General features: G+C 36.6%; 1 protein-coding gene across 5 annotated transcripts in view; it reads right to left on the reverse strand.

Annotated features, from left to right (window-relative positions):
• Positions 1 to 21146, reverse strand: part of LOC128983219 (NFX1-type zinc finger-containing protein 1-like) — a 125743-nt gene that overhangs the window by 34739 nt on the left and 69858 nt on the right. For all 5 annotated transcript variants that reach the window (XM_054402435.1, XM_054402433.1, XM_054402434.1 and 2 more), the window contains 6 exons: positions 18304 to 18432; positions 9353 to 9530; positions 7784 to 7929; positions 7247 to 7355; positions 2870 to 3110; positions 1985 to 2150 (listed from right to left, as the gene is read on the reverse strand). In XM_054402435.1, coding sequence (XP_054258410.1) covers positions 1985 to 2150; positions 2870 to 3110; positions 7247 to 7355; positions 7784 to 7929; positions 9353 to 9530; positions 18304 to 18432 — 969 coding nt within the window. The remainder of the gene's footprint in view (positions 1 to 1984; positions 2151 to 2869; positions 3111 to 7246; positions 7356 to 7783; positions 7930 to 9352; positions 9531 to 18303; positions 18433 to 21146) is intronic.

The raw sequence follows: 21146 nt of genomic DNA on the forward strand, positions 1-21146 counted from the left end.
TTGAAGTTTCAATTGAAGTCGAACTTAAGATTGCGTCATTTGATTCCGATACGTCAATGTTCCTTGCAGTAACATATAGACTTCTAAAACTAAAAACCAATACCGATTATGATGAAAAAATATTATGCAAGCTCATTTTTATTTGTTGTATTAATATATTTTGGTAAAAAAAATTTTAACGGCAATTCAAACTAAAATCTATCACTTTATAGTAACTTCAAGAATCATCTGCCTATAATTTACTTATCACGAGACTCCCTTGTTGACTATCGACTAATGTAACTCGATAGATTCTTTCAATGCTTTATTTTGTTTAACTTACTGTATCGTTATCGAGACGTATTGTTTGACTGTTGTAGGACAATTAAAGTAGTGGTAGAGTCAGTAGTCCTCTTGCTAGCTCTGCCGAATGACGATGGTTGTTTGTTGAACATTTGGTTTACGCTGAACTAGCCTATATATGAAGTTAGATAGTTGTTTTTTGTAGGAATGGGGATTAAATAAGACATCATCACGAAAACAAATATCATTTATTAAATATAGGCGTAGAAAATCGTGAAGTGGCACTTTTTATAACTACTCGACTCGGATTTTCGAGTAGTAGTTACTACCACTCGAGGTCGAGTATTTGGAAAAAGTCGAGTAATTACTCGATGGTCGAGTACTCGCCCACCCTTAATTATATGCCATTTAAATATCTTGAATTCATTCTATAGAGTAGTGAAAACAGCAATACTCTCATTATTTAAGTTATAGCCTAGCGAAGACGGACCCAGAACGGGTGTGATTGCGGCGTTGCCAGTTCGAACGTCGCGGTCTTGTGTTAGAGGTGGCTGTGGTAACACTCGTAATTCGGCGTCAATAGGTTAGTGTGTTTAGAAGAGTTAGAACTTTAATTGGCTACCTAGTTGGAATTTTTCATTCCTGCAGTATTTTTTTTTACTTGAAAAACACCCAATTACTTAAAAAAAACCTTATGGAAAGACATAAATACAGAGTAAGTGTAGTATAACCAATCCATTCAGAAAATTCCATAAAACTTAAAAATATTAGTATCGGTGTCAAGAATTGAAATTAGATTTTTTATGTTTCAGTATCGATATTAAGAATCAATAAATTTTGGTATCTACACTAATGTTAATTAAGTGGTTTAAGTATTTTTGTTTGTATTGTAAGCTGTTAAGCTGTTGGCTTTACAATAGCTTAATTTTTTTTGTTTGAAATACCATAAAGTCCCTATAAAAATGTTTTGGAAAGCTTCATTTTGCAATTTTGAAGCAATCTCCCATGTCACTTCACTATAAAACACTTGACTTGAAAAAGTTCACAGTATGAAATTGTTTTTGAAAACTCTACTAAACTCTTAAATTTACTTCTCGCACACCCGTAAAAATATCATTGCGATTATGGTTTTGATTTAAAGTTACTTAATAAAATAGTATATTTTTGAGAAATTTTATATTGAAATTATTACTGCAGTGACAAACCAATTAATTCACATTACTTCGCTCAACATATTGGTGAACCATGTGTTAAACGTATGAATGTGTAAAAGTGTTGGTGTAAGCACTACCAAGTTAAGAACCATATTGATGCCGTTGTAAAACCAGTTCAGGAAACGTCCTTAATGGACTGTTGCTACCAAAAATAAAGATATTAGGGAGGAATGTATGATATTGCATTACAATTTGGTAAATTTGTATTCACCGACTCTACGTTCTTATAAAAATATTTTTTAATGCTAGTCAATTGACACTGGCCACTGCAGTGTCTAATTTAACTAAGAGTATTATAAAAACTACCCAGTTAGTATCCACCTGAAGGAGTTACAAATAGACGGGGATACAACTTGACGAAGATACAAGTTGACACGGCTGTACAAGCCGGGTGCGCCACCGTCAAGTTGTATCCTTCCTTGTCTGCGGCAAGTTGTCTCTGGGTTGATACTCAGGAAATACCAAATGTTTTATTAAATGGTCCATACCTGTGGCCACATATCAAAGTGTTGTTGCAGTCCTCATCACACACCTTGTGGATGCGGCCTTGCAAACACTCTCCACATGTACCACTGCAGCGATGGCCACAGCTCAGTTCTTTTAAGCAAGGTTCACTGCAAAATTGTAGCAACTCTTCATTGTCATAACTGCTGCCTACACAAATATAAAACTTTATTAGAAGAGAGTGTAGAAAACTTACAGGAATACCATATTTTGTATATAAAAGCTTTGCCAGAGTTCTATCCATCTTATAAGCATAATTCATTTTTAAAATGTCAAGTAGGCTAGGCTTACTGGAGAATGTGTTCCGAAGGTATCTGGGCTATTATTATTAGTATATGGATTACAATCATTAAGTTAGTTTATAATTGTAAATGTTGACTTCAAATTAATTTTTCCTTAAGTTATTTATGTAAGCGTGTAAAATGTATATACTTTTCTTTATTTTATGGACTTTCATAAAACTGCTTAGGAATTTTACTGGTTGATTCAAACCGTTTATTCTACAAATAAATTATTATATAAAATTAAACTACCATCGAACTGGATTGTTTATTTTTCCTTAATTTTGTTTCATGGTGCTTAAATTAAACCGCACACTTTTTTAATCCCTTTCTTCTATAATCTTGGTGTGAATAATTGGTGCGTTTTTGTCCATTCTTTTTTTTCTCTCCCATTTGGAATATCTCGTTAGTCACCAAACATTTTAACTCGTACACACTACTGCATTCATTTTCTCACCTTAGTACAGTTACCCCACTTGTAAGAGTACTAAAAATAACACAAAAACGTCCGATGTAGATCTTTTTAACCGTACTAGCTTTTAAATTACAACTGTTGACCAACCAAAAGCCCCATTTATTTCAGTTTACCATTGTAGGAGTGGACCATGTTGCAGGGAAGGAGAGCCCCTGTGTGTCCGCAGGGCAAGGTTAGTGGTAGTGGTGTTGGTTGCAGACAATCGTCTGATGTACACTGGTCTCGGCACTGCTTGGTACACTTGTGTCCACACTCCAGCCGCACACAGCACTGGCCCTTGCAGTGTCTCTTGTCAGGAGTCTCGCTGCAAGCTACTCGCACCTTGTGACCACACAATGGTACTGTCTTCTCCACCTGTCAACACACTGTCTCTGAACCACTTTCTGTCTAATCTATATACAGATTACTCTTGGTAATTCAAACACTTGATAAATCAAATTCATTTGCTTGGTCCAACAATTAGAATCATCATGAGTCTACTGCATGTTGTATAGCATTCATAAGGAACAACCAGTTTTGAGAAAACCATAAGCCTGACTGACACCTATCAACCGTATACCTAAAAGTGAGGTCAGGTCTTGGTGACAACTTCTTTGGATATACCCTGATCTAAGGGCACAGACCCTTATTAAAGGGGTGTAGTTGTTTTAACCCTTCCTGGACGGGTGACGGATATATCCGCCTAGGTCTTTGGCGATAAAGGACGGGTGACGGATATATCCGATTACGGTTTTTGATGTTCCGGACGGGAAGCGGATATATCCGCCTTCTCTTCAGACAGACTGGCAGGTGCTTGAGCAGTAACCAGATGTTTCGCGGTACTAAGGCGCCACTTTCCTGCTCTCTCCATGGCTGCGCTCTCTCCCGCACTCCCCCCTCTCTCCCGCACCTACCCCTCTCCCACTCCTCCCCCTCTCCCGCGCACTACCCACCTCTCCTATGCTCCCCCCTCGACGTATCACGATCAACACTACGTTGTCTTTATTTATTGTTTACATATTGTTCTTTATTTATTGCCTACATGGTCATATCTTCAAGGACGGGTGGCGGATATATCCGCTGCTTTTCTACTCATCCGCAGACCGGTAGCGGATATATCCGCATATTTAAAAACGAGTAAAATAATTATTTTGACAGTATGAAGTGTTCCATTGTGTTTATTTTATGTATACTTGTATAACAAAACACAAATTAGGAAAATTAGTTTTTATTTTTTCCTAAACTTTTTTCCCGTTTTATGTCACGATTTCGCCCGTCCGGGAAGGGTTAAATCATATTATAGTGCCCTTATAGTGCTACAAAGTCGCTGACAGTGCCATGCTGTAAAGTGCTAGGGGATTTTGACCAAATAAGCAAGCTCTTAAAAAAAACGTACCTCTCCATTATTTTTTAATATATTTTAACATTTTTTGTCTTTAACATAAAAATGCACTTAAGCGAGTAATGCTTTATCTATTATTTTTACAAATAAATGGAATCTTTTTTTTATAAATGAAAAAATTGTCTCAGTTTGAAATAAAATAAAAACTGGAGGATTTTTTTACAATGATTATTGATTATATGGTTACTACTTTAAGTAGGATACTGTTGTGATCATTTTGATAAAAGAATTATGCCATTACACGTCAAACAATTTTTTTTTATTGCAGAAAATAAGCTATCCATTACACTCTAGCTAGGCTATGGAACAAAATCACCAATAATGCACTTTACATTGGAGTTGTTTTGGTTTTATGAAACCGATTAACTCACAAAACTACACAATAACTATATACAACTAAAATCACTACACATATTAACTTTGGAAAATAAAATATTAGAAATATCTTTGTTTTAAAACAAACAACAGCAAAACGTAAAATGTAATTTGTCGTCGGTCACAGCGTCACTGTGCACAAGGAAACGAAGAATTGAAATGCAAACAGCTGACCACTAGCTACAGTAACAGAGAAAAATGCCCAGTGATCGATAATTTGAAGCCTTTGGAACATATTGATGCATTAACCAGCAAATAGGTCCACTGCATCGATGCGTACTATACGAAATACACATAGTCGCTTTCAGCTACACTTACACTTTGAGGTAAAAACAGTTTGACTTTTTATTCTTTTTAGCTACAAATTTTATAGGAAATGTTTGTTCAAAGTAGAGATGGACAGGTCCCGAAATTTCGGGAATTTTTCAGGAAAAAAATATTCCCGATTATCGGGACGGGATTACATTTAACTCGGGAATTTTTCGGGACGGGATTTGGTCCGATCGTCGGCGATTTTTCCGCTTCGCGAGTGCCGATAACGCCGTTATTGCGAGCGATAGGTCCGCGAACGCAGGAGACAAAGTCATTTCAACGATTACGCCGTGACCGCGGAGTCATAACGACGATCGCGCCGTGGCCGCGATTATTGGACCGACGATCGCACCGTGACCGCGAGTCATAACGACGATCGGGCTGTGACCGCGGAGTCATACCGACGATCGGGCTGTGACCGCGGAGTCATACCGACAGTCACGCCGTGACCGCGGAGTCATAACGACGATCGCGCCGTGACCGCGAAGTCCTACCGACAATCGCGCTGTGACCACGAGTCATACCGACGATCACGCCGTGACCGCGAGTCATACCGACGACCGCGGAGTCCTACCGACGATCGCGCCGTTACCGCGGAGTCATACTGACGATCATGCCGTGATGGCGAGTCATACCGACGACCGCGGAGTCCTACCGACGATCGCGCCGTTACCGCGGAGTCATACTGACGATCATGCCGTGATGGCGAGTCATACCGACGATCACGACGTGACCGCGAGTCATACCGACGACCGCGGAGTCCTACCAACGATCGCGCCGTTACCGCGGAGTCATACTGACGATCATGCCGTGATGGCGAGTCATACCGACGATCACGACGTGACCGCGAGTCATACCGACGACCTCGGAGTCCTACCGACGATCGCGCCGTTACCGCGGAGTCATACTGACGATCATGCCGTGATGGCGAGTCATACCGACGATCACGACGTGACCGCGGAGTCCTACCGACGATCGCGCCGTGACCGCGAGTCATACCGACGATCGCGCCGTGACCGTGAGTCATACAGACGATCACCCCGTGACCCGCGAGTCACAAGTTTCAATATGTACCTGTAAATTGTTACCCATTTTTTGGTTTTTATAGATCAGTGCCACAAATGGTAAAAATTGATTTCGTATGTCTTTTTTGGTAACTGCAATACAGTACTTTCTTTTTATGCACAGAAAAAAATTCCATTTTATGCCATTACACGTCAAACAATTTTTTTTTATAACAGAAAATAAGCTATCCTTTTATGCACAGAAAAAAATTCCATCCCGTCCCGTCCCGAAAATCGGGAAGGAAATAAAAATCCCGTCCCGTCCCAAACTAAAAATCCAATCCCGTCCATCCCTAGTTCAAAGTAGTGATGGGTTGGTACTTAACGTCGAAAGTCGGTTCCACCGGTTCTTGGGAAAAGCACCGGGACCGAGAATCGATGGTGAAATGTCGGAATTGATACCTTCGGTACCAAAGTTAATGGGTTATATTTTTGTTTACTCATTTGCAACATTCAAATTGTCAACCATGATAATTATTTTTAGTTAAGGCTATTTGAAAGGGCAAATTTATCATGAAATATTATCAATAGAAGACTATAGGATGATTATTTCAGTGTTAGTTCGTTAAGTTGTCGTCAGTATCTTCGGCTGATAGAGTGGTGCAAACAAACATCCATACTTTCACATTTATAATATTAGTAGGATTAAAAAATTGTCTATGGCTGTCTTGGAATGATCAGTTATTCCTGTTGGAAATGTGATAAAATATTTTATATTATTGCTTTTTAGAACATATTTTAGGTATTTGTGCTTATTATACATTTTCAATACATGAATGTGTTTATATCTCCTCCAATCTGGTTGTTTTTTGCTAAAAAAGTGAATAAAAATGCTCCATTTGAGCAAACAATTTTATATTCTGAACTAGGGGATCTATAGACACTAACAACTATTAAGAACCTAGACCATTGTCATGATTGAGACATCGGTCACATAATGTCATCCTCCTCAATTCTAACAGAGTGTGAAATTCTAAGAGTGAAATCCGCAACAATTTTAGAACTCACTCTTTGTGCTCAGGCCTTTAATAATGATTCTCTTCAATCCTCTTATTTTCATGCAATGTATATTTTTAAAGGTAGGTAAAGTAGTAGAAAAAAATGCTATTGATCTGCTAAAAAAACCAAAGCTGTTATGAACTATTAAGTCAGTTCTGGATTTGGATGTTTTATGACAAGAGGCTAAATTGAAATTTTTTTCTAATGCGAGATAGTTATAGGATTAAGGTTTTAACTTTAACCCATCTTTTGCATAAAAACACAATACAAAATACCTTAAAACAGAGTGCATAGAAAGCAGATTGCTAAGTAATAAAACAAATTGTTTTATGACATAATCATTCAACAACAAGACTCACTTTGATGGGACAACCAGTACATTCCTCATAGCAGGGTAGTTTGCACTTGTGGCCACATGTCATTGTACGTCCACATTCAGCAGTACAAAGCAGGACAGTATTATCACACCTATATAAACACAGATTAAATCTTCTATATTTAATAGGCCAGCATGAATTCTGTTATATTTCTTTTGAAGTTGCCACACAACCAATCACCATGTCCAAGGTGTCATTGGATAGGTCGTGTGGCAGGTAGAGTTGCCAATTGCCATCAAATAAAAAATGTTTGAAATTGTATCAGGGATCTGCCCTAGTGGCCTTTTACGTTCTTATGTTTTCCTTATGGACACGTTTGTTTATATTTGGACAGATGAATACGGTACTTTGAAATTTACATTTATATTTGAAACAGCTGATTACAATTCAATTGTTAATTTATGGAAACATATGCTATAAATTACAAAGATAGATTCAATTGATAAAATATAAATACACTATTTTTGTGGTTTAATTATGAACTTAGGACCGTGACACTCGCTACCTGCAGCTTCTTACCTTGTGGTTAGTGAGTGACCACAGGGTAGAATCTTGACCACATCCATATTACAAGGCTCACACTCTTCAAAGCACAGCAACTGGCAGCGGTGCTCATTTGTGGTACAGCCTGGTGGACGTTTGGCACACGGCTTGCGGCAAACAAACTGTATAACACCATGAAAGCATTATTCAATTTATCTTTTACCTTAATATTTAAAATTATAAATATGTACACGAAAGGTTATAGGCTAAATATAGTCCTTACTGAAATATTGTTTTGTTAAAATATTCTTATTCTAACTAGATCAGTAGCAACACTGTTAACAGATTAATACTATGTACTTGCTGGACCGTGTTTCTCCTTTGATGGCTCATCTACACACTGAGACCTTTCTTTAGACACCCCTACCAAGTTTCACCCTTCCCGGACGGGTGACGGATATATCCACCTAAGTCTTTGGCGATAAAGGACAAGTGACGGATATATCCGCTTATGGTTTTGGATGTTCTGGACGGGAAGCGGATATATCCGCCTTCTCTTCAGACAGACTGGCAGGTGCTTGAGCAGTAACCAGATGCTTCACAGTACCAAGGCACCACTTTCCTGCTCTCTCACGCACTCCCCCCTCTCTCACGCGCCTACCCTCTCCCGCTCCTGACCCTCTCCCCTCGCACCACCCACCTCTCCTACTCTCCCCCCTCAACGTTTCGTGCTCAACACTACGTTGTCTTTATTTATTGTTTACATATTGTTCTTTATTTATTGTCTAACTTTGTCATGGTCATATCTTCAAAGGCGGATTTATCAATTTTTATTTTTTCCCATCATTTTTTCCCGTTCTATATCACGATTACACCCGTCCGGGAAGGGTTAAGTTTCTACGCCCAGCCGTTCTCTCAAATTAGTTGCCACAAAAATTATAATATATATTTAGGAATAGGGTTCTGATAGAGGGCTTTGATAACCGGGGCTCGAATCGTCTGTGTGTTGTGAGTTATCAGGTGACTAATAGTTTGGTTCTTGTTTACCTTTTAATGTTTATGTTTACATGTTGAATTGTTTGTTATTGTAGAGAGATTGATTTGTCATTTTCAGAAAAAAAGAGAATGTTTGTTTTTTGTTGTTGTGATTTTTTAAGTATAAAATATAAATACAGTAGGTTGTAGAAAAGCACTGAAGAGTTTAAATTTCTAACAAGCTATTTTGGCAGTAAAACTATAAACATGTCTGGTACCGGTACAAGATTTTTGGGAAGAATTTGATTTTATTACAGTAAGGAGTAATTAATTTCCAAAATCAAAGGCTTTCTTCAACAGTTCTAAAAGGAACATGCTTACCCCTGTTATGATGTTCATTAAACAAAAGTTCTGACACTTCTTTCTGCCAACAGGGACTTTGGTTTTTTCAATTAAACAGTGTTCAAGAAAATATCATACAAAAGAAAAAATAATACACAAAACACACTGTATATATCTTCTAGAATCGTATATAAATTATATATTTAACAACTTCAAAAAATAGTAGGTAAAACTATACCAAGGTACTCCATTTTAAATGTTCAAAATGAATATATAGTTGCAGAGTACCTTGAGATGGTTGGGATCATCGTTGACGTGGCAGATTCGTTTACAAGCGTGGCCGCAGTCAAGACGGTACATGCAAGGTTCTGGACATATCTTGTAGTCCTTGCGGAAACACTCCACTTGCACCTCATGCTGGCATTCAGGGAATCTTACTTTCACCAGCTGTTTACATTGCAGCTCACTGCAACATTTGTAAATATTCATTTAAGCTGCAGAAGCTAGGAATCTTGATAGGATTAGTAGCATAATAGAAAAAGTCATCGCATTGACCGACCACCTTGACTGGTACTCTAGACTTTGCATCCATCCGGTTGTGTTTCATCATTCCTTACCACAGTTACCGTTTTGTTCGTTTTAATTGTGTTAAATGTTTCGTTTTTACCATTTTAATGTCCGTGTTTGTGTTTGTGTTTTTATGTACTTTGTGTGTAATGTCAACCTTCATATGAAGTGACCACCCTTTAGACATCCTTGACGCCTGAAGATGACTTTATAGAAAGTCAAAACTAGTTGCGACACCAGCAACAATTAGGATTACTACAAAGCAGGTATTTACACCAATTTCATAATAGAGCAAGATCTTATAAGGGAGGACTATCTCTTTCCAGCTAATTCATAAGGGAACTATTAGGACTCCAACCTTTTTTTCCTGCCAAAAAAATATGCAATTCCAGAAGAACTCACATTTTTCAAACTAATTCAGGATTAGACCAATTTGGATATGCAGAAATTTGAATATTTTGATATGCCTTCAAAATTAAGCATAAAAACATCACTATATATTTAAATACACAGCAAACCTGCAGACTAAGCGAATTTCCATTTGCCTGATTGGATTCACTCTAAAATGCCTCCTTCCTTAAAAATATCACATTTATTCCCTATTTAAATAGAAACAAGAGGTTCTATCCGCGAATTCACGGGTGTACAGAAGCCTAAATTAATTTAATCAACTTTGACTTTCCCTATTTCATTTAAAGGGCCCAAGTTCGAGAAATTGTCATCTGAAAGGATGTTAAAAGGCAGTGGAACCTTCATACCTTACATCTAAGGTGGCCGAGGTGGGTATGGTTGTACCTGAACTCCCGCTCTCTTTCACGACGTCTTTAATACTTTACTTAAATACTTTTCAATGAAATGGCGACTTGTTAAAGATCGGTGACAACCTCTTAGAACGTTAGAACGAACAACAAACATGGTTTTTTGATCTAATTTTCATTGTGTTTCGAACACCTTTAATCACTCACTTGTATCAAACAGCTAGAAATAGCTCCACTGTCCATTCACCGCACCTCTTTTAAGAACATAAAAGTAAATCATAAAAGTAATTGCTTTTGTAAGGTGGTTCCTGATTCTCTGTCTGTGAAGTGTTTCATTGTGAATTTTTTGTGTGGTGATGTATTCTGACTGTGAAGAATGTTTTACAAATTACCTTAAGTAGTTAACAATAAAAAATGATTATCAATAGGATCCTGACTCAAGAAATGATCATTTGGAAACAGGTTAAGGCCAATACATTTTTTTTTAACTTTTGATACCATTACGTCTACTACATTATTGGTCTTAACAATGTGTCAGTGACTAGAAAATAGTGTAGGACTGATTCGCTTAGTAAGCAAAGCTTTGTTAGTCCCGAAGATCAACCCACCATGGGTTTTACAACTAATAAGATTGTCTTTTACAAACATTGGTCTTTCACAAACAAGCAAGTTTTTAAATTCAATAAACCGGTCACGTACTCCAATATGTCTTGCTTCATTTCAGAGGTGGAACCTAAAATATTCAAAACATTCTCTTCTTCATCTAAGTCTACAGTCGCGCATCGCTGTACTTGGGTGACTCATCACTGCGGCCGCCATGTTGGATAGGTGCGAAGCGTTGAAAACAGGCTTCACTCTACCGTTCGGCATGCCCGGTCTATTTTAATTCTCTGGTCGCTGCTTAGTCGGCAGGTTTGCTGCGGCAGGGGTGTTTCAAAGTTTTTCCAGGTTCCCGCATGAATGTTTCCCACATGAACATTATATTAATTCTCACATAAATGTTTAGTTCCACTTAAACTACAACCAATTTAACACGTTCAGTGCTGACTACATCAATTGATGTAGTCGCGCCACGAGCGGCCAACATCAATTGATCTAGTTGCGCAACCCCCACCACATTAGTTCAGTATGAGCTCAGTCATTGCCAGGGAACGTTAAAATCGTTACTAGCCTGTAGCTTAGAATGTGAGCTTTATTTTAGTGTAGGTTGGTACTAAAATTTCCCGTAAAGTCCCGTCTGACAATTATTTTGTCCCGGTTTCGGGGATTTTCTCTCTTCAAGCCACATTACAAAGCCACTGACTACTGATCCAGGCAGTGCTACTACCTTTGGGTGTTTTAGGGAACTACGTCCAATCTCGGGGTAATGTAGTACAATCGCCGCTGCTCTTTTGTTTTTCATCAGATTGAAATATTTGAATGCCAATTGCGTTCGCTGCTACGGTACCGCGCCGGGGCTTCCCCCAGGCCTCGCCGCCATTGGTGAGCGCCTGTTGGAATGCCTGCCGCATTGAACGTGTTAAGACTTGCAGCTTCATACATCATTATACATCGCATTTGTATATTTCTAATTGTTTCAAAGTTCAGTGAGCTAGTGTTAAAAATAATAATCCTTATTATAGTAATTATTTTTTTGTTATTCTTGGTTTGTTGGCTACTCATCACTAAATTAAAATTATACACAATTTACTAAAATAATATGGAGGTATATTTCGAGTTTTCATCAAAACTCCACCCTCTGGTAAAAACATCTCAAGTAAATAAACTATGATTTATAATGTTTGTTTATAAATTAACATATGTTTGAATTATTTTAAAATTAAATTAGTAGGGAAAAATGTTATGTAGATGTCACAGTTAATTTATTATTGTTTTTCCAATTTTAATTTTGTTCTCAACCTCTTCTCGAATCAAAGGTATAAACATGGGGCTGATTGAAGCACTAGGTTGGGATATGTTTCTTTTATCAACCACCACGCTAGCAGCTTCTTTAAGATTTCTTAGTTTCCAGTCTGCTTCTTGGTAGATCATAGTCGATTCAGTCCAATGTATTCTATGTTCTTCAGAGAAGACATGTTCAATAAGTTTGGAATAATTCTCCAAATGGTTACTAATGCTCTTCTGGTGTTCTTTTAGTCTCTTCTCCATAGGTTGTGGTGTTTGTCTGTAGTAATTTCTTCCACATTCACAGGGTATTTTATGAACTATATTTTTTGTGTCTTGATCTTTGTTCTTGAGCTTCATCCTGGCCAGAAAACTTCTCAATGTAGGTCCAGAAAAGAATACTGTTCTTATATTAAAGAATTCTTATATACAAATTCTTATGCAAAAGAAGCATATCCCAACCTACAATCAGCCCCATGTTTATACCTTTGCTACGAGAAGAGGTTGAGAACAAAATTAAAATTGGAAAAACAATAATAAATTAACTGTGACATCTGTATTTACTTGATATGTTGTTACCAGAGGCTGAAGATGGGTTTTGATGAAAACTCAAAATATACCTCCACATTTTTTTTAGTAAAAATTGTGTATAATTTTAATTTAGTGATGAGTAGCCAACAAACCAAGAATAACATTGATACTGTAATGCCTTAAAACACAAAAAATTCATCTCTCTCAATAGCAGCAAAATCGTGAATATTATCTCAATTGTTCATGAAAACATTACCATCAGCGGCAAAATTCTGAATATCCCATGTAGAAATCTAATTCTGGCCCAGGTTCTGGCCAGTACTGGTACAGTACTGGGCAGTACTGCTACAGTACTGGCCAGTAATACCCAGGTTCTGTCCAGTACTGCCCAGGTTCTGGCCAGTACTGCCCAGGTTCTGGCCCAGTACTGCCCAGGTTCTGGCCCAGTACTTCCCAGGTTCTGACCAGTACTGCCCAGGTTCTGGCCAGTACTTCCCAGGTTCTGGCCAGTAATGTCCAGGTTCTGGCCAGTAATGTCCAGGTCCTGGCCAGTACTGGTTAGAACCTGGACCAGAACCGGCCAGTACTGGCCAGAACTCACCAGTACTGGCCAGAACTCACCAGTACTGGCCAGAACTTGCCAGTACTGGCCAGAACTTACCAGTAACTGGCTAGTAGTTGTAGATTCTAGACCAATAATCAATCTTGACAGAGTACAGTATGTAAATAAAGGAACCGAGGTTAAGGTAATAAAATACAGATATTTGAAGTAAAAACTAGTCAATTAGTTAAACCTATATTTATTGAAAAATTAAGTTTAAAGCAAGACAAAATTTATAGGCCTACATGTTTAGATAATTTTCAAGGGTAAAAACTGTTACCGGTACCATCAATAATATCGACTCAACTTGAACTCGCTCCCCCCCCCCCCCCACCATGGTTTTAAACCTCTCTGGATTTGGATCCAGTCCAGTTAGTCCAATTGAAGGTTTGGGTTTGGCAATGGCTTTGACCTTTGACCAATGAATACGAATACACAATTTAACGTTTTTTTAAGCTCAACGCATCGCCAACAAAAATCTAACACAAGAGGACAATAATTAAGACGAGGACAAGACAGAAGTGAGAAGAGCAAAGACGAAGATAACTATTTTTTTTTGTACGAGTTCCATTCCATTCCAAAATCAAATCCGATCCAATCCAACGTGACGCACGCCGGAGCGGAGCGGAGTTGTTACTAACTAACCTCAAATCTCAACCTGTCAGTTGGTCAGTTCAGTTTTGGTCTCGACATCTTTATTAACAGTTAATTTCTAACTAAGGTGTTCTTGTCTTAGTTATATCTTAATATTAATCGTAGAACAACGTTCTACCTAATTTGCTGTGAAAAATATCTATTCGTGTGGAATCAGAATGGATTATCGACAAAGAATCAGGTCGAACTTGGCAAACCATCAGGTTTATAGACAACTGAGTTCACAGGCCTCATTTTAGCAAAAAGTTGTAAGTAATGCACCACAGGTTTGCATAAGTGTCATATTATTAAGTTGTCATATTAAACTCATAATATGCCTTAATGTTGAGGTGGCTGTTAGGTTTAGTTTTTATGTGTCCAGTACCTAGTATAGGCCTAGGTAAACTTTAACTTAGGCCTACCTTATTCAGTGCAACAAAATAAACTAGCCTAGGCCTAGTTCCAATTTTAACGATTTTCTACTCATTGAAGTGTTAAATTTGGAGTTGTGAAGTATTTAGTCAGTATGTTACTTCATTATTTGATCTCACAAATTGTGTACGGTACGGTAAGTTTAGGCCTTGATAGCCTAGGCCTATGACTAGGCCTACAAGTAAAGCAAACCTTGATTGGATTTGTAAATTAATTATGAGATTCGATTGCAATTAAGTCAATTTTTAGTACCGGTAGCCTAACTTTTGTTCAGCGTAGGTTCCGTTTGGGGCTACATTTGGGTACAGTTTCCGATTGAAACTATCAAATGGAAAATATTGATTAATAATCGATTTTGAAATATATCTAGGCCTATTTTATAATTAAACTATGATGACCTAACCTAACCAACCAAACTTGCTGATGGTGAAAAAATCGCATGAAGGCTTACTAATCGAATCGATAGTTTCAATCAATATTAGCATAGCCCAGTTAAGAAACTGTACCCGCCTACTTAACTTATGCCTAGATCAAAAGTAACTTAGGCTTAAACATCAAAATGCAAAACTACCTAATGAATAAGTTAGAGCCTACACAAAAACATTGTTTTTCATTTGAATGGGCGGCTATTTTTATTCACAGATTGTTTCGTTAAGTAAGTTATCTTAGGCCGGACTAACTTAACTTAACTTGATGTTTGGTTATGTTTGCTGTTGTATTTTATAATAAGAAGCCTACTAAGTTAGCCCTGATTATGTAAATAATATGATAAATAGGTCTTAGCTTAAGTGCTAAGGTAGGCCTAAGGCAGAGAACCCATGATGGGTTACATTAACGGATTAAATATTAAAATAGTCTACTTCGATATAACTTAGGCCTAACTATCGATTAACATGTTTCAATCGATATAAATATTGAATTTCAATATTGATTTTCGTTTACAGTAAGTTATGGCGTTTAGGTTAGGTTACCTACCTAGTTTAGTTTATGAAACTTATTAAAAAACTATATGAATAGGCCTACAAATTGATGTCTTTGTGATTGTAATCTGTTAAACAAACCAAAGTAATATCAACTCTAATACCTACCAACAATTTTACTTTGATTGCTACTATCATAAACTAAACTAAAACAACCTAACCGCCGCAGAATGTGTGGAAAAAGTCTTCTTGAAACAACAATATTGATACAATTGTTACAATGGATATTTACATGAAAGCAAACTCATCCGATACAATATAACTACATTTTTAGAATATAGTAGGTTCTCTACGGAACTGCACCCTTGGAAGTGCCAACATGAAAAAAGTACGGTAACAAGAAAGATAGGCTACCTATAACATTTTTTTTGAGTCTTTTTATTTTAAGTCCCTATAACTGAGTATTTAAGTAGGCCTACCTATTTAACTTTATTTATGGCCTTTGAAATGATTTTTCATTATACTTATATAAGTTACGTAGCCTATTACAGTAAAATTTTAAGATGGCCGCTTAAGTTAACCTGAATTGGGATAAAACTAGATTACCTATTAGGTCCTATATTGATTCTAAATTGTGTAGGCCTATTGCCAGGTTATTTTACAAAATCAAGTTTTAATTCGATTATTGAGATATGTACAATCTCATTTCTATTCAATATAAATATAGCGTAGCCCGCATTAGGAACTGCGCAGCTTATGCGGCTATACATTAAAAATAATGGAGTTGTTCAAGTCTGCACATGTATACATTGAAAGCGAATTAGCCCAAACTTAAAGACAACCCAACATAAAGGCCAAGCTGAGCTCTGGAGATACAAATATACTTACATCAGCTCACCATTTTTTATAGTTGTAACTTGTCTGTTTCAGGTAAAAAAACTTTATGACAACTACTGTACTACATTTATATTCTAAAGACCATTGTGTTAATACTATAAATCTGACATTATTAATTTGATTAATAATTATAACCCCGACAAATTAGATTCATTGGATATTTTGATTGTTTAATTTTTTACATTTTCAATATAAAATTAAATTTAGTATTGTAGGGTATTATCAATAGTATTCTTTTTGGTGATTTTACTTTTTCATACAACTTTTATTGTAATTTTGCAAAAAAATAATTTATTACCTAACCTTAATTTTTGTTAACATAATTTGTATTTTAGCATATGTAATTTTCAAATACAATTTGTTTATTGCTAAAGGTGTCTTATTAACCCTCCGAGTGTCCATAGTTTAGGCCTTAATGTCCACCTATTTTTGGCCCCTTTGCAAGGTTTTATTAAAACGGATCTGAGAAGCTTAAAACAATGTCAATTCTAATGTTCTATATACCATTTTGTTTGGAAAATCATGGGCTTCAATATTATATATAAAACATAAGGAACATTTTTTCAAAAAAAAAAATTTTAGGTAAAAAAAAAATATAATTTTGAAAATTTTCAAAAAAAAATAAGTTCGCGCTCAATGAAATTGTATAAATTATAGGCCTATAAATATTTGAAAATAGCCACTTTGTTCTAAATTTAATGAGGATTACAAATATATAATCATATAGCGAGGTAAGTTATCAAATAAATAAGTTATGAGCGAAAAACGGATTTCAGTACATAGCGTTTAGCTAAGAATGCATAGCCTAACCGTAGCTAGCAATCTGGCTGATAATTTACATCAATATCACTACCTACTTCTTCAGGATCATCAACCAGCACTTCAAAACCACTTAAATCTTCTTATAATGCACCACGTATATCACTACTTTTGATTTTTAACACTAAAACAATGATAAACGTAATAAAACACATCAGTCATCGGTCCGGGGGAACCTAGCTGTTTACAAATACACGCACGTCAGCTGTCTGCTACAATATTTTCGGAACTAAAATGAATAGCGCTTAGAGACAGACCTCTGGAGAAAGCTTAGAATATTACGGAAAGAACGATACCTAACTCGATCCAGTTCAATCCGATTCAGTCAGTCATAGAGCCTTCGCCGTAAACGATGTTTGTGCGTCATAAAAGTGACGCGTGACCCTACACAAAGTGTGTTGTGCGTCATTTTTATGACGCGTGACACTCGGAGGGTTAATTCATCTTCCATATTGGTTCAATTCTCACTACTGTATGATCCAGATACTGGTCCAGTATTGGCCAGGTTCTGGCCCAGTACTGCCCAGGTTCTGGTCCAGTACTACCCAGGTTCTGGCCCAGTACTGCCCAGGTTCTGGCCCAGTAATGCCCAGGTTCTGGCCCAGTAATGCCCAGGTTCTGGCCAGTACTGCCCAGTACTTCCCAGGTTCTGGCCCAGTACTTCCCAGGTTCTGGTCCAGTACTTCCCAGGTTCTGGCCCAGTACTTCCCAGGTTCTGGCCAGTACTGGCCAGTTCTTGCCAATTTTGGAAGTGCCCAGAACCTGGGCCAGAAAATTTTTTTACTGGCCCAGAAAATTTTTTTCCACATGGGATCTCCTTCAGTCGAGTGGTCAACTCTCTTGGTGACGTAAACAAGTAACAACTACATTATTAATTGCTATTAACTAAAGAAGTATTATTTTTCATCAAAGTTTATAAGGACCATAACATCTTAAATCAAACTCATTGTTACCTAAAAAAAAAAAGAATGTTGACATTCATCGATGAAGTGCTAACTCCCTAAAAAGGGTGTCAGCCAACAAAAGCTTAAGGAAATATGACCTATTTCGAAGCTCATATCCAAATTTCTCTTCAATTTATCGCGTTGGAGGATTCTGACTTAAAAGCATCGACTGGTTTATGTATACACCAGCTTCTGCAGCTCACCATTTGGCAATTAGGCCTAGTATCAAAAGGGGTAAGATTGTTTTACTTACTTATATGCCACAAAGCAGGGTAAGACGATCTGATGGCCACATTTCAGAGTCCTGTCCATTGGAATGTTGCATTCACCACAGTTTTCAAAACATTTCTTAAGGCAGGGATGTCCATCAGCACACAACAGTCTAAAAAATCAAAACAACCTTCACTTTGGCAAATCATCAGTTTATTGAATAATTAAATAGCAGAAAAAGAACAAATTCACCCATTTGCATCAGACTATTTATTTACCAAAAATCACAGTATCACTGGAACATAAACAAAATACCTCCGCCGCAGCAAACCTGCAGACTAAGCGAATTTCCATTTGCCTGATTGGATTTAGACTAAAATGTCTCCTTAAAAATATCACATTTATTCCCTATTTAAATAGAATCAGTTTAACACATAATTAGGTTTGCTGCAACAGGGAGGGTAAAAGTGTTTTTTTATGTAAAATGTTAATAGTTAGTAAGAAATAAAAACATTTTCCAAATTTGGGCAAAATATGTTAATAAACAAGCACACTACAACGGTTTACTTATTCTCCATAAGAATAACATGGGAATTTTAAATTAACAATTTTTTGGAATTTTCTCCGTAACCATTAGGCGTATTATAACGCTTCAATATACTAAATTATTTGTTTTTTTAAGCTCTACAAAATAGTTTGGAAAGAAATTTCAAAATTTTATGTTTTTTGTGTCAAAAATAGGAAAAACCCATTTTTACCGCATAAAAGCCCCCATAAACCCCTGTTCCCATGGTCCGATCATGCTGGTTCGCGAACTCGTTCGAATAAACGTAGGTTTACACGTTTGTAGCAAATTTCATCAAAATTGGATCGTTTTTGCTCGAGTTATCGCGCTAACGGACACATATATATATATATATATATATATATATATATAAATATATATATAAATATATGAATTTGAACGGATGGTGGTTTTGGCCTCTAGGGACCTCAAAACGAAAAAAAAAATCGGTCCCGGGTCCAGGTCTTACCATGAGTACTACGGTAATAGCTTATTCCCTATATGGGAAATTCGCTAAAATTAAAAATATTAATATTATACTATTTGTTATGATGTTTTATAGTATGTTATAGCTGAAAATACAAATAAAATGTATTTGTGTATATAATTTTTTATTTTATATCTATATTTATATGTATTTAGGGTGGGTTTATACTATTTTAAAAATATATACTTCTCAAAAATGAATAAATGAATTTATTTCCATTGAGTACAAACTTATTACATACATAGACAGTATTTGGAAATTGACTGGCCGCTTTTCAAGTATGCATATAGTGCATACCTATATGTAGTGCATCATGATATTTTTTCACATTAATCGGTATTGGTGTTTAGTTTTACAAACCGATAAGTTACTGCAAGGAACATCGATGCATCTGAATGACGCAATCTCATTGGGTCTTGGCAGAAAGAAAAGATCGTTTGAAACACTTTAAACTCAGTGTTGCCAGATGGACGATAATTTAATTTTTGTTCTTTTACAACTGTGGTATTGACGTAAAGAAACTATAAGTATAATTTATTTTCTAATCAGTTTACATAAACATGATTAAAATTAGTCAAACTATTAATTTTTTTACGAAATAAAAGCTATAGCAATTTTATGATAATTTTACCGACATTCACCATAATGGTGTAATGATAAATATGGCAACATCAGCCCTGCAAAACAGCTGTTTGATGGGAAAACAAAGCAGAAGCAGAATGAGCAGACCGACTAGAGAGAGGGGAGAGAGAGAGAGCAGATATGGTGACAGCTGGCCAGAAAAAAAAAATACCCCCGCCGCAGCAAACCTGCAGACTAAGCGAATTTCCATTTGCCTGATTGGATTTAGACTAAAATGTCTCCTTAAAAATATCACATTTATTCCCTATTTAAATAGAATCAGTTTAACACATAATTAGGTTTGCTGCAACAGGGAGGGTAAAAGTGTTTTTTTATGTAAAATGTTAATAGTTAGTAAGAAATAAAAACATTTTCCAAATTTGGGCAAAATATGTTAATAAACAAGCACACTACAACGGTTTACTTATTCTCCATAAGAATAACATGGGAATTTTAAATTAACAATTTTTTGGAATTTTCTCCGTAACCATTAGGCGCATTATAACGCTTCAATATACTAAATTATTTGTTTTTTTAAGCTCTACAAAATAGTTTGGAAAGAAATTTCAAAATTTTATGTTTTAGCGAATTTCCCATATAGGGAATTTTAAATTAACAATTTTTTGGAATTTTCTCCGTAACCATTAGGCGCATTATAACGCTTCAATATACTAAATTATTTGTTTTTTTAAGCTCTACAAAATAGTTTGGAAAGAAATTTCAAAATTTTATGTTTTTTGTGTCAAAAATAGGAAAAACCCATTTTTACCCCATAAAAGCCCCCATAAACCCCTGTTCCCATGGTCCGATCATGCTGGTTCGCGAACTCGTTCGAATAAACGTAGGTTTACACGTTTGTAGCAAATTTCATCAAAATCGGATCATTTTTGCTCGAGTTATCGCGCTAACGGACACATATATATATATATATATAAATATACTAGCTGACCCGGCGAACTTCGTATCGCCAAAGTTATAGGTTTCCCCTAAGACAGACCGATGGAAAGAAAGTACCGTTACGTTTAATTTTCAAGATGATCTCGTTCGCATCGCTCAATCACGTCCTGGTTGAAGTTCGTTCGCTACGCTCACTCACCTTTGGGTTGGAGCTCGTTCGCTGCGCTCACTTGCCTTCAGGTTAGCTCGTTCGCTACGCTCACTCGCCTCCAGGTTGAGGTTCGTTCGCTACGCTCACTCACCTTTTGGTTGCAAA

The sequence above is a fragment of the Macrosteles quadrilineatus genome, unplaced genomic scaffold (assembly GCF_028750875.1).
Source record: "Macrosteles quadrilineatus isolate MER2022 unplaced genomic scaffold, UCM_ALF_1.0 Scaffold_1__1_contigs__length_201487025, whole genome shotgun sequence".
Lineage (NCBI taxonomy): Eukaryota > Metazoa > Arthropoda > Insecta > Hemiptera > Cicadellidae > Macrosteles > Macrosteles quadrilineatus.